The sequence below is a fragment of the Phaethon aethereus genome (assembly GCF_964289735.1).
Source record: "Phaethon aethereus genome assembly, chromosome: 12".
Taxonomy (NCBI): domain Eukaryota; kingdom Metazoa; phylum Chordata; class Aves; order Phaethontiformes; family Phaethontidae; genus Phaethon; species Phaethon aethereus.
The window spans coordinates 13,591,828-13,609,669 of record NC_138588.1 but is presented as its reverse complement, the minus strand read 5'-3'; the positions used below and the strand labels follow the sequence as shown (position 1 = coordinate 13,609,669).

General features: G+C 41.9%; 1 protein-coding gene across 4 annotated transcripts; it reads right to left on the bottom strand.

Moving 5' to 3' along the window:
* Window positions 1-1,309: 1,309 nt before the first annotated feature.
* Window positions 1,310-16,815, bottom strand: LEO1 (LEO1 homolog, Paf1/RNA polymerase II complex component; the record flags this gene model as incomplete). 4 transcript variants are annotated; one of them, XM_082005100.1, is made up of 12 exons in its annotated part: window positions 1,310-1,539; window positions 8,303-8,400; window positions 8,668-8,854; window positions 9,153-9,288; window positions 9,890-10,024; window positions 10,308-10,402; window positions 10,739-10,823; window positions 12,839-12,984; window positions 13,678-13,772; window positions 14,527-14,634; window positions 14,889-15,614; window positions 16,758-16,815. In XM_082005100.1, 12 exons carry the CDS (start codon window positions 16,813-16,815, stop codon window positions 1,435-1,437), a joined length of 1,974 nt encoding a protein of 657 aa, XP_081861226.1. In that variant the 3' UTR covers window positions 1,310-1,434. The 4 variants fall into 4 exon arrangements, with proteins under 4 accessions (XP_081861226.1, XP_081861227.1, XP_081861229.1 ...); XM_082005101.1 differs by having other exon boundaries at window positions 14,527-14,631; XM_082005102.1 differs by having other exon boundaries at window positions 1,356-1,535; window positions 14,527-14,631.
* Window positions 16,816-17,842: the final 1,027 nt, after the last annotated feature.

The following is a 17,842-nucleotide window of genomic DNA, read 5'->3' as shown; positions in this document are numbered from 1 at the left end:
CTTGAAAGCTGTATCTCAAAAGAACCAGGGAATGTCATGAGAGCAAAATACTCACTGTGAGGCACTTGCACCATTCTACTGTTTTCTAAAAAAAGCAGAATTCAGTTGGGAGGAGAGAGATGGGTCAGCCTTTCTTACATAACTATCAGCTACTTTATTTCATCTTATGCGAAACAAACCCACAGAGTTTATGCTTTTCACAGCATCGGTCAACAGTTTTGTTTCAGGAGGCATTAAGCTAGTTCTGTTTTCTTTCCATTACCTCTTTCAGTTGCATCCAAGCTCTGTAGGACTGTGTGAAAAGTCACTTAAAAAAGCAACACAGATAACATCCACATGCTCTCTCACCAACGAGAGAAACTACATATGGGATAGTTCATCTTGGAAAGAAAGTGTGCAAAAGTTCAGATATTTCTTGTAGCCTTTCCCCACACTACAACTGGTATTGCATCATCAAATAAGGTGTTTAGAAATAGCGTAAAAGCAGCAATACTTCTGCCCAGAACATTATCCCCCAGTGACTTCCCAGCTGAACAAACCTATTTATAAAACCAACCAGGAACAATAGGAAATAGCACCATAAGGATTATGAGAGATTATGATGACACTATTATTAGGATATATTTTTGCACTGTGGTTCATTTCACCTTTTATAGGAGACTTTCATCTCTGCTTGCAGGAATTTCTTAGTTTTGTTCAAATAAGTGCTTTTACTCTGACATTTACATCACTAGCATGTGCCAATTATTATTGTTATTAGTAGTATTATAATTATTAATGCTCAGGCAAGATAAGGATTTTCATTCTGGGCTTCAATGCATTAAAAAAAACGCCTTATGTGATCAGGTAACTACTCTAACTGCAGGAACTTCACAGTTTACTCAAACATGATAAGAAACATTTTCAGTCATCAAAATATACCAGCATAGTAATGTACTGTCCACAGTCAATATGAAATAAGGAATATCTAGGAAAAAACCCCCAAATTTATTGTACCATTCATATGTTCTCCCAACCCTTCCATACAAATGGCAAGCTAAATTGCCGTACCCCTGTCAGGCGAACTTATCATTTAAGCATTCTATAAAGATTAGAATGGTTTCTCCTAATGAACTCAGTAAAAATCACTGATTAATTCACTTGGATAACGAGTTACTACAATTCTCAAAACTGAAAAGTACTGTGCAAGATAAAAAACGGCACTGTGATGATCCCTGGTGCAACAGTTGCTGCAATAAGATAAAATCTTAAAAATAAAAGGAAGTCAAAAAACTTTATTCACACCAGAAACACAGACTTCAATGGGATTTTCTTTTATCAAAATAACCCCATTATGGTTACTTACATCTTTGCTGTAAGAGAACTGTACAATATATATATAAATATATATATATAAAAAAACCCCCACACAACAGCTTTTGTGCTTCCTTAATATTAATCATCATCTTCTTCCTCTTCATCGCTGATCACATATTTCTTATGCTTCTTACTTGCTTTGTCATCATCCTCTGCTTTTCTCTTTCCAGAAGGTTCACCTTCCTAAAGGCAAAAAAGGACAAAAATTTAAAAACCCCATCATGCTTCAAGCTAAAATAGAAACTCAGAACAACAACAAAAAGACCTCAAATTATTTCGCATAAGAGAAGCAAAAATATTAATTCTAGTTTTTCCACTTTGTGCTACTGTGATGCGGGACTTCTTATGTATCAGCACTTTGCTACCAGTCTCAAACCCCAGCCTGAGAGGGTCCATAATACAGCTGCAGCTCCGTTTATGTCAATGGACGTGCAACCATGTCTGCTTCAAACTGAACTACGGCATGGAAGTAATTTATGTCATAACCTGGATTTATGGCATGTGTGCTATCATTCTCAGCAAGTCTTACGAGCATGGGCAATTCCTAGAACTTGTAGCGAATTTTTCAACCTGCAGAAGCTTTCCCTTCGGGTAGCCTGTGTACCTTTGCTAAGTTTTCAGACTATTGACACTCATACGCCCTAAATTAGAGCTGCTGAAGCAAAGAAGAAACTCAGTAAGTGGGTAGGCATTTTGTTTGTTTGTTTGCTAATTAAAAAAAAAAAAAATTAAACTGCTTTGGCATAAAGGAAGAAGACTGATGAGAAACCACTAGTACTGAGAATCAACACCACAGTTTACAGTCCAAGAAATATAATAGTTCAGGAGGCTTCAAAGAGCTGGTCAAAGGAACTCAAATCATTGAGTTAATTACCTGTTTGCAAGCAATACCATAGTGACTTTTATAAGCTGGAGGCCCAACTTTTAGCACCTAAATGTAGAGTCAACAGGTTGATTTTTTATTCCATGTGCATTTACACAGTTCAGTTTAAATCATCCTTCCAAAAACACTTTTAATGAGAATGCTATGAAAATGTTTAATCAAACTACAAACCACTAGTTGTTAATGCAAAACTCGTCAATTTTAACGTGAAGAAGAAGTGGTAACTCTATTGTTTAAAAAGAGAAGTATCTTTAAAAACACCCTCAGGTCCAAGTAACCTCATATCTTTTTCCATTTAGTGGTTTGGGGGTTTGTTTTGTTTGTTGTTTTTTTTTTTTAAGAAACATATATTACTTTGATCTTAAGAAGCAGCAAAGATTGAGTTTCATAATTGAATTATTAGAGTTTCATAACTTGAATAATTTTTTATTCAAAGCATTTTATTCTATATTAAGGTATTAAGTTAGTACAGTGAGAATCTCACTTAGGAAGGAATTTTAAGCATGGAAAGCACCCACAAGTAGGGGTGGGAATCTCAATGATAGCTTCTTCCTCAGAACAAGCATTCTCTTGTAATCTAGCTAGGCTATCATTAAATGATTCATCTTCCTGTTCAGCAGAATATCCCCATTAGCTACACCAACAGTAAAACTACTTGCCGTGTGGTGATAAAGTATATTGGTAATAGATTGACGTTTTCAGTAATGGTAACAAATTGTTATCAAGACAAAGATTTGTGCTGTGTTGTTGACTGACAGCACATAAAAGCAAGTCTGTCTACAAGGAAATCCGTGTTTCACGTACGCAGATACGTATTACGAATACCACACTTCCTACATGGTGACCGAAAGCAAGTAGTTATGCATCAATGGGGTTTTTGGGTAACACTGTAGCACCCCTCCGTGGCCCTGATGGGAATATTACCTTTAAGTCATGTAATTTTAAAATGGAGGCTACCGTTCCTCAAGTAGCATAGAAACGCTGTTGACTAGACCTTTTCTTCTGAGAGACTGGAATTGCAAAGTCCTGATGTTGCTGCATCAACTAGCAACTAGTAGTGTCTTAAATAAACAATTCAACTTCTACTAACAAACACTAACAGAGCTCACAAAATTACAGTTTTGTCTACATGCCTCACTATGGCTGTCTCCAGGATTACTGTCATATTTTGTGAAATATTAAATTCTCCTCAATGTACAAGAAAAACTAACTTTTACTTCTGCTTCATGTTACGATGCCTATTAGTGCAAATACTCAGCTGACGTATAAGAGGAGTAGTGTCACAGTAGCAAGAATGTGCATTTAGAATGCAGCAAACATCCAACAGGCGGGGAAATAAGACATGCCCTCCAAGAAGTTTACAGGAAGTACAGTACAGAAATGCGAATGACAGCACAATTACTCCTTCAAAAATTAAGGTTTCTTACATTACAGAGGTATGGGTCATACTGAAAATGATGTCCTATATCAGTCATTTAAACACAACTTTGGAATTTCAGCAGCTGTGATTACAGAAGCCTGACATGCATTCATTCACTAGCAGGACACATAGCAAGCTACACTGCAAAATCACTCCTTTAAGAGAAAAAGGATGTTTTTTTTTATGGAAGCCTCTAAAATTCAAGAATAAGGTTCTAGCCACTTCAGCAGCTATTAGAGTAGCACACTAGAAATGACTGTAGGAAATCAACTGAAAGAAATCTTAGGGCAATAGTTAAACAGTTAAAATAATATTTTAAAGGAAATGGTGATATAAAAGTGTTTAAAAATATTACATAAGCTTACACTGACCTACTCAAACTTCCTTTTTTTAAACTTCTGCATCACAGCCTACACATAAACTTTTAAATAAAATATGATTTACAGTAAAACAGGACAGGAAGATTAATCAAACTAGCACGCTAGTGTAAAAACATCTCTCATAACCTACAAGGTAGTAATAAGAACCTATTAAGCTAAGGTACTCTATATTTATTATTCTGCCAGGTAAGTAAAGGTGACTATCAGAAGAGCTCAGGTGTGTCCAAACTACCACTCCTGAGCCATGCTTGGCTTAAAAGAAATGCAAGCACAGCTGCAACTCGGGGCTGCACTATATTGACCAACAAAGATTACAGTAATAAAGAACTGGTGGCATCTAAAAGCAAGCAAACTAATGGGCTACTAAAACCAACTAGGCCAAACACGTGGCCCAACCCAATTCCCTCTTGAACAGGGCAGTGGGAAGCCAGCGAGCTAGCATTAATTGCCATTTGTCATTAATTCCAAAATTCCCTCTTCTTTCAGCTTCCCAAGGCACACAGTAAGTGTCCTACAGCTCTTTGCCACAGAAGCATTTTACAATGAGGTTACAGTGAGGAGCAAGGGTCAGGAAAACAGACTACCCGAGTATCGCTGATGCAGGACAGAGTCCTGGTTCCACTTCTACCACTGGATGAAAATAGTTACATTTTAATCTCAGAAATGGTATCTGTCAATTCTGAAAAGTGTTACACTGCAGTGCTGTATCAGAAGAAGCAACATTACTTGAAATGAACTAAACCTCAAGATGTGATATACACAAAGATTCATTTGCTTATGCCCAGCAGTCATAAATCACAAACCAGTAAAACACCGTTTTAGAAGAGGAAACAGCACTACTGCTGTAGCTAACACTTAACTTGATCACGGCCTAATGTCTAGGATGATACTTGGGGCACGGATAACATCTATTTAGCAATGGACGTTAACCCTTTGTAACTCGTTTGTAACTCTTCTATTTAAAAAGAGCAGAAATACTACGTGAAAATGCTTCTGCTATTTCTGTAATAAACAGGAGAGGACCATGTAGCTTAGGAGACAACACTGCACTAGGATTCCGATATTAAGTCTTATTATTCCTTGCATAATTTTGGTGAAGTCATTTTACATAAGTCTGCATAAATTTTTCAACCTTTAAATCAGCAATAACAATAGCGACCTCCTTTGGGAATCATTCAGGTCTATGAACTAATGCAGTGTGTAAGAAACTGGTGATTAATTACCATGGAAAGCATGCTGAGTCAAATCACAGAATCACTAAGGTTGGAAAGGAACTTCAAGATCGTCAAGTCCAACCACTAATCCAGTGCCACCGTGTTCCCTAAACCATGTCCTGAAGCGCCACATCCACATGTTTTTTGAACACTTCCAGGGATGGTGACTCCACTACCTCTCTCAGCAGCCTGTTCCAATGCTTGACCACCCTCTCAGTGAAGAAATTTTTCCTAATATCCAATCTAAACCTCCCCTGGCGCAACTTGAGGCCATTTCCTCTCGTCCTATCGCTGATTACTTGGGAGAAGAGACCAACACCCACCTCACCACAACCCCCTTTCAGGTAGTTGTAGAGAGCGATAAGGTCTCCTCTCAGCCTCCTCTTCTCCAGACTAAACAACCCCAGTTCCCTCAGCCGCTCCTCATAAGACTTGTGCTCCACACCCCTCACCAGCTTCGTTGCCCTTCTCTGGACACACTCCAGCACCTCAGCATCCTTCTTGTAGTGAGGGGCCCAAAACTGAACACAGGATTCAAGCTGCGGCCTCACCAGTGCCGAGTACAGGGGCACAATCACTTCCCTACTCCTGCTGGCCACACTATTCCTGATACAGGCCAGGATGCTATTGGCCTTCTTGGCCACCTGGGCACACTGCCGGCTCATATTCAGCCGGCTGTCAACCAGCACCCCCAGGTCCTTTTCCGACGGGCAGCTCTCTAGCCACTCCTCCCCAAGCCTGTAGCGTTGCATGGGGTTGTTGTGGCCAAAGTGCAGGACCCGGCACTTGGCCTTATTAAACCTCATACAGTTGACCTCAGCCCATCGATCCAGCCTGTCCAGATCCCTCTGCAGAGCCCTCCTGTCCTCCAGCAGATCAACACTCCCACCCAACTTGGTGTCAACTGCAAACTTACTGAGGGAGCACTCGATCCCCTCATCCAGATCATCAATAAAGATACTGAATAAGACCGGCCCCAGAACCAAGCCCTGGGGAACACCGCTTGTGACCGGCCGCCAGCCGGATTTAACACCATTCACCACGACTGTCTGGGCTCGGCGGTCCAGCCAGTTCCTCACCCAGCAAAGAGTAAACCCGTCCAAGCCACGAGCCGCCAGTTTCTCCAGGAGAATGTTGTGAGAGATGCTGTCAAAGGCTTTACTAAAGTCCGGGTAGAAAACGTCCACAGTCTTTCCCTCATCTACTAGGAGGGTCACCTGGTCATAGAAGGAGATCAGGTTGGTCAGGCAGGACCTGCCTTTCATGAACCCATGCTGGTTGGGCCTGATCCCTTGGTTGTCCTGCACATGGCCTGTGAGCACTCTCAAGATGAACCGCTCCATGATCTTCCGTATGGAGGTCAGGTTGACAGGCCTGTAGTTCCCAGGATCCTCCTTCCGGCCTTTCTTGTAGATGGGTATCACATTGGCAAGCCTTCAGCCTTCTGGGACCTCCCCTGTTAACCAGGACTGCTGATAAATGATGGAGAGTGGCTTGGCAAGCTCCTCCGCCAGCTCTCTCAGTACTCTCGGGGGGATCCCATCAGGCCCCATAGACTTGTGAGTGTCCAGGTGGCTTAACAGGTCCTTAACTGCTTCCTCCTGGATTACGGGCGGGTTATTGTGCTCTCCATCTCCATCTTCCAGCTCAGGGGGCTGAATACCCTGCGGATACCTGGACTGGCTATTAAAGACTGAGGCAAAGAAGGCATTAAGTACCTCAACCTTGTCCTTGTCCTTGGAGACAATGTTCCCCGCCATATCCAGTAGGGGATGGAGATTCTCCTTGCCTCTCTTTTTGTTGTTAATATATTTGTAGAAGCATTTTTTATTATCCTTTACAACTGTGGCCAGACTGAGCTCTAGCTGGGCTTCTGCCTTAACCTAACAAGATCCTTGTACTCTTCGTGAGTTACCTGCCCCTTCTTCCAGAGATGATAAACTCTCCTCTTTTCCCTGAGTCCCAGCAAAATCTCCCTGTTCAGCCAGGCCGGTCGCCTTCCCCACCAGCTCTTCTTACGGCACATGGGGACCGTCTGCTCCTGCACCTTTAAGATTTTCTTCTTGAAGGCTGTCCACCCTTCCTGGACCCCTTTGTCCTTCAGGACTGTCTCCCAAGGGACCCTCTTAACCAGTGACCTGAACAGGCCAAAGTCTGCCCTCCGGAAGTCCATGGTAGCAGTTTTGCTGACCCCTCTCCTTACTTCGCTCACAATTGAGAATTCTATCATGTCGTGATCGCTAAGCCCAAGACGGCCTCCGACCACCACATCTCTCACCAGTCCTTCTCTGTTTGTAAACAGCAGGTCAAGAAAGGCACCTCCCCTGGTGGGCTCACTCACCAGCTGTATCAGGAAGTTATCCTCCACACACTCCAGGAACCTCCCAGATTGTTTCCTCTCTGCTGTGTTATACTCCCAGCACATGTCCGGTAGGTTGAAGTCCCCCACAAGAACAAGGGCCAGCGAAAGCGAGACTTCTGCCTGTCACTTATAGAGTGTCTCATACGTCTCTTCGTCCTGGTTGGGTGGTCTGTAACAGACTCCCAGCAAGGTATCTGCCTCATTGGCCTTCCCCCTCATCCCTACCCATAAGCACTCGACTTGGTCTTTACAATCATTGATTTCTACGCAATCAAAACACTCTCCAACATACAGAGCCACCCCACCACCTCTCCTTCCTTGCCTATCCCTTCAGAAGAGCTTATAGCCATCCATTGCAGCACTCCAGTCATGAGAAACATCCCACCATGTTTCTGTGATGGCAACTACATCATAGCTGTCCCACTGCACAATGGCTTCCAGCTCCTCCTGTTTGGTGCCCATGCTGCGTGTAGATGCACTTGAGTTGGGCTATCGATTTCAACTCTGGCACACCACCCCTAGGCTCAACTCTAGTGAGCCTGGTTTTATCCCCTCCCCGCTTCGTACATAATACATTCATTACAGCATAAAGGAAACTACAAAAGCCTCAGCTTTAAAAACTAGATTTAGTGCAGGAAATGTTCCTCACTGAAAACGAGTAGCTTACGAAAAAAATCCTCTTCTTACCTCATCACTAGTAAGTTTCTTTGCCTTGAGTAGTCTTTGTGTTTTATCTTCATCTGAGCCCTCATCGCTGTCAGAAGAGTAGATTCTAGCACGTTCCTCTACAGACCAAAATGGAAAGACAAATATTTATCTGAAATTGGTGAGGAAGAGAGATTATTAAAAATAATTCTCTTACATTTAGTCCCACAAAAAGCTGGCAGAATCTAAGCCGAGAGTAAACAAAATAAACTTCGTATGAACTGAATTCATGTCTCCTCCTGTACGAAATGAACTGGCAAAATACAACCTTACCAGGATTCTCTTGTGAAATTAATCCATCTGAATAACACAGGCCCTACATACGTGCTGGTAAGGTTTATTATTACCTCTGATGCCACCTTTGTATCTGTTTTTGATAGCTGCTAGACTGATTGCATCATCACCCTCATCCTCTTCATCGTAACGATCAGGTTCTAAATAATTTGCACTCAGACCACGCTGATGCTGCTTCTCCCGCATTCTTCGCTGCTGAGATTCTCTACGAATGGAAGCTCTTAATCTCTCCTCTTCTTTCTGTCCAAAGAAAGCAGCAATATATAAAGATTGAGAAAAGTAAAAAAATACTCAAGAGCAGCTGGTATGCTAGTGTAGCTTTTGAAATAATTTCACAGCACGGTAAAGACTGTATATATTCTGATGTTTTTGTAATCCGTAAGGTTAAGCAAACTGCACCCATACCAACCCTTGTCTATAACTCCAAAATACAGTCTGATTTTCATAAAGTCATAAAATGTTCTGAAATGTTCAGCTTATTACAGTTGTGACTTTTTAGATTTAAATCTGCAGATAAGAGAGTTTCATCCCACAATACCTTAATCATTTCTGTGCGCTGAGACTCTGGATCGCGACCTGCCATTGGCAAAATACGAATTTTCTGGGTCTTTGAACATCTATCTGCCAGAGACAGAGTCATCTTCCTGTGAGTGGCACTGTCCGTAGAGTGTGGCCTGTTAAAAAATTGCCATAGATTAAGTAGTTCTTAAAGGAATGTATCCATTTTTAAAGGATAATGGTAGGGCCCGCATACTTAAGGTTTCAAAGGTTCATCTGCACAAAAGTAAAAGCATAATCCTTTTTTATTTATTTATGTGCATCTTAACAGCTACTGGAGACATCAATTCCTCTCTCAGCAAAACATCTGCAGACCGTTACCAGCCTAAATAATCATCCTCACATTTCACATCAATGTCCCAGGACAAAATCATCATCTTGATAGCAACCGTGCATCAGAAGAAACATTAATTTCAGGGAATATTAATATTGTTTCTCACTCAGATAAGGACTTGCACTTAAAAATGGAAATTAAAATGTATATTGAAAAAATACACGTAGCCTACAAATTGCAGCAAACGGCATATTAATCTTTCAAATTGGGACACCTAATTTAGGAAAACTCTTATCGAAATACTGACTTTGGAAAATAGCACATTCTTACTGAACAGTTAAACTCTGAAGGTTTACAAACTGGTACCTCTAATTTTGATATACTAGTTACAACACTTAATTGCAGAAGTAGTATCAACATTTGATATAGAATAGCATGTTTACCTGAAGGTTAACTTTGTCTTGAAAACAGCCTGTCCTTGCAGACCTGTCCCTTGTCTGATAAACAAATGGTTGTGATCTCCCTGTAGTGGCGCCTTGTACACATCAAAGACCTCATTGCCCAAGTGGAGAGACATGCTTAAAAGAGAGTCATGTATCAGTTACATGATAAAGCCACTACAGTCTATTTTTTGCCTCATTGATAAATGGAGAAGCCTTCATGTTTCCTTTTTACATATAGCAAATAATCGTATTTCAATCCAAACTAAGCAGAGCCCAAAATTTTCAAAGCACTGAGACTAAAACAATTTCTGCTGTGCAGAACTGACATCAAAATTTGCTGACCTGCCAGTTTTGCATGCCATGGCATTTCCCTGTAAGAACAACTGTATTCCTTCAATAGCAAAGAGTCCAAACTAACCTTCCATCTGACCATTTGACTATCCGTGCGTTACTTTCTCTGATCTCATTCCCTTCCTCATCTCGTCGCATCCGCCATCGTATTGTGTTTTCTACCTGTGGGAAAAAACACCAAAACACTTTTTCTAACTCATAGGAAGGAATACTGTGGTAAAATATACTCTGTATAGGTCAAGAATTACAGTTAGAAAAGTTAGAAAATTTGCTGCATGGTGCAAAGAAATTAAAGGTATTGCTTTTATAGGTGAAATGCAGCTGTCAGGCTTTTTTAAATTTATTACTAAAATGGATCAACTTTTCTCAGTGCTGAACTGCTTCACACTTTCATAATCTGAACCGTAACTCAAAATGCCATTGTAAAATACCTGGAACAGACTCTGAAGAAATGTAACTATATGAGTGTTAAAGAGAAAAGGAAAACTGACATTATACCTTGAGTTTTAACCTAGTTCTACCCTCTTCATCAAGCATCTCCTCATCTTCAAATTCATCTTCATAATACTGGGGATCAAAAGGTCTGCAATAAATTATATAATACAGTCTTTATTCTTCTAAAAACTAATCCAGATTATTCAAGACTTGTGTGAAATAACAGGTGCTTGAAAGGTTTAAATTATACACTGCACACAACAGTAGGTACTGCAGCTGTGAGACAGCCATTTCTGCAGTAATGTAATTTACTGCATTGATTCTACACCATGGGAGGCCTACTCAAGTGTCTTCCCTCCCATCAATTACAGCCACTTTAACATTCAGACCTTCTAAATGGCTCTAGCTAAAGAAATCAAGTCTTCCTCAGAAAATACTGTTTCCTCACTATCAGGATGATGAGGTCAAGGTTAAGTCTGGAACAAAATATATACAATATTATACTGAGAAAATAGGAAGAAAATTTATCATCTTATAAATGTGGTAAATTAGGGATTTTCTAAGATCACAATCTTTGTCCTTTTTTAATTTGAATCTCAAAACCAACTGAAAGGACAGGAAGGTGAGATTGTTTTTCCTCTCTTCCTTCAAAAAACCTGACAGCCGAGGTGGGAGTGAGTAGGGGAAGGCCATTCCGTAGCCTCCTTCCTAATAGTTTCCAGGCTGCTGTAAGGGAAAGAAGACATAAACAGACTCTGCTACTGTACAATTCTATTTCCAGCTCTGTCTGACCCCCAAAGATCCTCAGGACTTCTCTCGCTGATTGCAGCCACTAACCAGGTTCTTAACAGTTCTCTCCTGAAACAGTCTATAGTGTTGTCCTGGTTTCAGCCAGGGTAGAGTTAATTTTCTTCAAAGAAGCTAGTGTGAGGCTGTGTTTTGGATTTGGGATGAGAAACTGTTGATAACAGGCTGATGTTTTGAGTTGTTGCTAAGTAGTCAAGGACAGTCCAGCTTCTCGTGCTGGCCTGCCAGCGAGCAGGCTGGGGGTGCACTGGAAGCTGGGAGGGGACACAGCTGGGACAGCTGACCCAGGCTGGCCAAAGGGATATTCCATACCATATAACGTTATGCTCAGTGTATAAAGCTGTGACGAAGAAGAAGGAGGGGGTGGAGGGACATTCGGAATTATGGCATCTGTCTTCCCAGGAAACCATTACATGTGATCGAGCCCCACTTCCCTGGAGATGGCTGAACACCTGCCTGCCCGTGGGGAGTGGTGAATTAATTCCTTGAGTTGCTTTGCTTGCGTGCATGACTTTTGCTTTCCCTGTTAAACTGTCTTTATCTCAAACCATGAGTTTCCTCACTTTTACTCTTCCAATTCTCTCCCCTGTCCCACCGTGGGGGAGTGAGCGAGCGGCTGCGTGGGGCTTAGTTGCCGGCTGGGGCTAAACCACGACAAGTGTGAAAGCCAGGAAGAATGATTTAACTAATATGAAACAGAAACAATGCTACACTGCCAGCTAAGAAGACACCTCTTAAACAATGCAGTCAAGTTGCTTAACAAAACACTTGAGGAGACAGATTTAACAGCAATTTACTAGACGTGCTGAAGGTGGGCTTTAGGGCCAAACCTAACATCGCAAACAACTCCAACATTTTGTTTCTCCTTATGAATTCCAGAAAATTTCTTTAGCTTGGATTAGGTAAATAGGAAAATGAGTAATCAGCCTCTTCATACTTAAACAGTAAATTTAGCACACACAAATTAAAAAGGGCTTATTCTAAAATTCAAAATTATGTTTTTATCACTCCAAAGTGCATAAAGATCCTGCACAGTTGACTTTCACATCTCTGAGAGCCTGAATCTACGTTTAAAATTCAACTGACAGCACGGGCTTTCAATTAAATAATATTTGTTTGTTTTTTTAAAGACAAACTATTCAACCAATCTAAAACCCAAGCTCAAGAGAAAATTACTCAGCACTCAATTAGATAACAACAATAGATATTACTATTGACTGATCACAACCAAAAGCATGCAACTTAAACGTCAACCACTTTAAATATGTCCAACATATTTAATTGTATTACTAAAACAAAAGCAATATAGTAAAACACTAAAAAACCTTATCAGTCAAGTATGTAATGTGCAATTACCTGGGCTCCACGCTAAGGAAGTTGGGCAGCTTCACAAAATACAAATCATTACCCAAGTCTGTGTTTACTTTTGGTATTTCGACCTCTATTCTAGTCTCTGGAATAGGCTCTTCTTCCTGCTGTTCTTGACTCAGTCCATTCTCATCCTAATGAAAAAAAGGCGAACAGAAGCCTAAGTGAAAAAAGTTTATCTGGCTACCGTTGCTATAATAAACACATTTTGCTTGAAGAAAAGTCACCTATATGCACAGAGAGAGATTAGGAAGCTTTGGGTAAAAGAGCTTGCACATTTTTAGTGAAAGCAGTCCAATTCAGCATTTTCATATGCCACTTAAAGTGATGTATGCAAATACTATTTTGCAAATTTGACGTTTGCAAATACCAGTGCAAACTCAAAACAGACCAAAGACAGTAAGGAGACAGCAAAGGAGCTGAGATACAGTTTTCAGCTAAGGACTGGAGAATAAAAGGAGGGCAACTTCTCACAGATAAAAAAATAATTTTCTGTATTATCATCAAGACCCAAAATGAAATATTTGTCAAATAGCTGTACTAAGGTACCAAAGACAGCTATGACTTTGTATTTTACTTCATGACAATCAAAACTACTCAGCAGATTTCTTTCAAGTACAAAAAGTGGAGCAGGGATGGGGGAAGGCAGATAAATGAATCCATCTGATATTGCTATGCATAAAACTTTAATGTAGGGCAGAATTATCTGTAATGCTTACTCAGTGCCATTAGTCTTTTCTTCCCTAAAATATTATCCAACTTCACCAGTGTTCCAAATTTCAGAGTGGAATGGCATGTTAGTTATTTCAAAAGTCAAGTCTACTCACAATGGGCTGTCCTGGTGTTGGTGGCTTGTCTTCTCCATCACTCCCTGAGGAAATGTCATCTGCACCTCCAAACAGGTCCATGACATCTGCATGCTCTTGAGCAGAAAAATTATTATTTTAAAATACATATATATGTGCACACACCCCCTTACATGCAAGCACACTCACCCAAAATAAAACGATTAACGCATCCTTCACTTTTATTGCCACCTACAATCACCTACACAGGTTAAAACCTGCAAATGTTCATGAAACAGACATTATTCTCTTATCCTGGAAAACAGTTTTCCCTTGTCTTTTTAAGCTAATGATTCAAGGTGTGTTTTCCTGGAAAGGCTCTATCAAATAAGATAATCTAGTTGGAAAATGGCAACAGAAGAATCAAGAGTATAAGATCATCCTTTACTCAAGTAAACAACTTAGACATATGTAAACAGCAACTTCATTACACGTTTTGGAGGTTTTACTTGCCAGAAGAATCAACACCTCTTTCTCAGCCAGCTAAACATCACAAAAGCCAGTATAGCTTCTCTGGGCTGCTCTAATTAGAGGCACCATTTCTTAACATCTTTCAGTAAAAATGTGTGAACTAACATTCGCAAAGGAAAAGCTCCCTCTCTCATGGAGGAAACTGAGAAACTGATACAGCTAGCTAGAGATAACCAGCAGAAATACAGCGTGTACTTCCCCACAAAGAATTCTTGCTGTGCTGTTGTGTTATTTCCATGGCACTATAGTTACACTGTACAGCAAGTGCTACTGATTTTATCAAGTTCCAAAGCAGATGAATGCTGTGTTAAGATGAGGATTAAATGAACGAAAAACCCACAAAACAATGCTGCCATTTACCTTTCTGTCCTTCTGTATCACTGTCCACTTCTGAATCTGATGCAATTGGTTTCTTTCGCTTCATTCGCAGAACTTCATCTTCGCTATCACTGCCCCTTGCAGACTCTACTAAAGAGCATAATTATTCTCAGCAAATTAAAAATTTTCTTCCACATTTTAAAATTCCTCTGTATTAATAAGTTGATTCAGATGAAAGGGAATTTAAATGTGCTGCATAAAAAAAATTACAAAGATGACTATAGTTGACAGCTACATCATTAATGAGTTTACATTGAAGACTGCATCGTGTCAGGCCAATATAAATGAAGCAATAAAGAGAGATCAAACCAGAAACAAATCATTACCACCGTATTCAGTCCTACCAGATTTATGCTCTTGCTCCTCTTCATCGGAGTGCTGGGCCCTTTCATCATCGTCAGAGTTCTGCATCTTCTCCTCGTCAGAATGCTGCACCCTTTCATCATCATCAGAGTTCTGCATCTTCTCCTCATCTGAGACCTGTGGCCTCTCATCATCATCGGAGTTCTGCATTTTCTCCTCGTCCGAGTTCTGGAGTCTTTCCTCATCATCAGACATCTGTGGCCTTTCATCTTCATCAGAGTTCTGCACTTTCTCCTCATCATCAGAGTTCTGCTGTCTCTCCTCCTCATCAGAATTCTGCTGTCTCTCTTCATCGTCTGACTGATCGCTTTTGTCCTCCTTGCCCCACTTCTCATCCTCAGAATGTGCTTTTTCAGAACCATCTCCCTCTGAATGATGACTGCCTTCGTCTGACCCATGCCCGCGATCATCCTCATCATCATCATGAGCAGCTTCTGAAACACTGTGCTGGTCCACGTCTGACTGATCATTATCTTCATGCTCAGAATGTCCTGAAGCTTCAGATCGATTGTAGGATCTTTCAGAGTGGTTGTCGCTCCCTGTGTGATGGGATGCCCCTTCATCCTCGCTATCATCTCCAAATAACTCCTTATTACTGGGTTTTATTGCCTCCCTGTCATCATCCTGGTCACTGTCGCTTCCAGAAGCATTACTACCAGAGCCAGCATTCTCCTGATCGGAATCAGATTCAGATCCAGAATCAGAATCTGCAAAACAAACATCACCCTTTCAAGAGTTAAAATGTCGCTACAGGATGCACATAAGATGATGGGTATTTTTTTTTTTAAATCAAAATAAAACCCCAAAATCCAAAGAGAGAACTTACAAAGAACTGTAAGAAAGAACTATAAAAGTTACCTAGACCAATAAAACAAAACATCTATTAACAAAGGCACAGCCAATGAAAGACACAATGAAAAATGGTGTATGCCACATGAAGTTTCAAACCACAAGCTATTGTCCAAGATTCTAAAGTTGTAGAAATAAGCACTTATACAAAAGTAAAGACAAGAAAATTTGAAGTAGTGAGCGCTTAAAATAAGTAGATACATAGATATGGCTTGTGAGATCCTACAAATCTAACACTTTCATTTCTTTAATCCAAGTTCTCTGCCTTGTGTACCCTGCCAGGTTTGTTACAATGGGAGCTACTCTTGACTGCTGAGGTTGTTGAATGCAGTTTCAAGCAGGGAGGAAAAAAGGAACATCTGACTTGAAAAACCATTTATGGCAATCGAGACAAACATTTTAAAAATATACAAATTACTTAAGTCAGGGGTTGTTCCATCGTTTTTCTTTAGATGCTGATGACAGAAAAAAAATTTCCAGATAACAAGGGGCAAACAGGAAACGCGCCTTGTTTCCACCATCTCAAATCCAAACAGCTCGAAGCAAGCATATGATTAAGCTTTATCAAATTGAGAAGGACGCTTTAGCTTTTGCTTCCGATCATGTTTTCAATGGCTGCAGTGATGAAACTGTCACTACAAACTGCTTTTTCGTGCGGTCCCAGCTGTGAGACCAGGGCCCCTCTTTTAGACCACGTAAGTGGGGACGGAGGCACAGCTGAAGGAATCGGAGCACCCTCTCTGCAGGGAGCCACTTTCACGCGGAGAACAGGACAGCTACACGGACGCCGTTTTCTTTGCTTTTTGGCCGTAAAGGCAGATGCGCAAAGGAGGCGCGGAGCAAGGCCGGCGGCCGGAGCACTGCCGCCGGGGGAGGCACGCCAGCCCCTCGGCCTACGGTGCAGCACCGCTCCCCCGCAGGCCTGCCCGCCTGCCTGCTCCCTCCCTCCCCGCGGCCCGCCACCGAGCAGGGAGCGAAGGGGGAGCGCGACGCCCCCGCACCTTTCTGCTCAGCCTCCGAGTCGGCGTCGCTGCCGAAGAGATCCTCCATATCGGCCATGGCGAGAGGACGGCCCCGCCGCCGTCGCACAACACCCGCGCGCCCCCGGCCACACCGCCGGCGGCGCTCAGTGACGCAAGTACGGAGCGCCGCACGGCGCAGCCAGGGGAGGAGGAGGAAGCACCTCCTCTTAAAGGGGCCGCGCCTCACGGCTCAGTTGCTATCGGTGATAAAGGCGTGTCGGCGACAGCCGGCTGGGCGGCGGCTGCAGGCCCCCGCCGAGGAACCGGGAGCCGTTCATTAACGCCGAGAGTGGCGTCGCGAGTGAACAGCGAAGGCGGGTTTGGGTCGCAGCCACACGTACATGCTCTGTCAGCACCCCGAGGGCTAGAGCAGCCGGGGAGAGGGGAGTCAAGGGGCAAAAGCCCGCAGCAAAACGACAAATAAGCTATAAGTATGTTCCTTGTCCGACTAGCCCCACACAGTATTACTTCACAGATGTGCTGTCTTTAAATTCCTACTACTAGCACTTGTTGAGTACAGGTCACCCCGCTCTACGGCCATCCAGTGTAAGTACAAGTTCTCCATCAGCTCCTGGCATACAGGCCCCACTTAACAGTTAGACCTGGCTCATGTTTCTCCGACATTGATGGGGAGGTGACATCCACGCAGCCCTGTTTCTCCAGGTGAAACACTGCACACTCGGACAAGAAGGGTGGAAGACTCTTAGCCACTGTGTCCAAGAAAGGGATCGTAATTTGTCTTTATCTCTACACATTCCTGTGGCCAAATGTGGCTGAAATAGTGCTGCACAAAGCAGCCTAACGTCCCACTCCGTTTCTTCTTTACGTGCTTGACTGGGCTGAACAGGCATGACACTATGCTGTCACTCCTTTTACGGGCTCTTGCACATCTTTCTGCTGCTGCTGTGTAAAAATCAAGCTCCACAGTAGTAGCCCTTTACTTCCAGAAGTGCTGTTTGGTCACTCGCTTGCCTACTGCGGAAGAAAAAGTAACAGTTTGACAAAAAACCATGGGTCAACTTTAAGCAAGTCAGTGTACTACTTAAAAATAAAAAAAGAAAAAC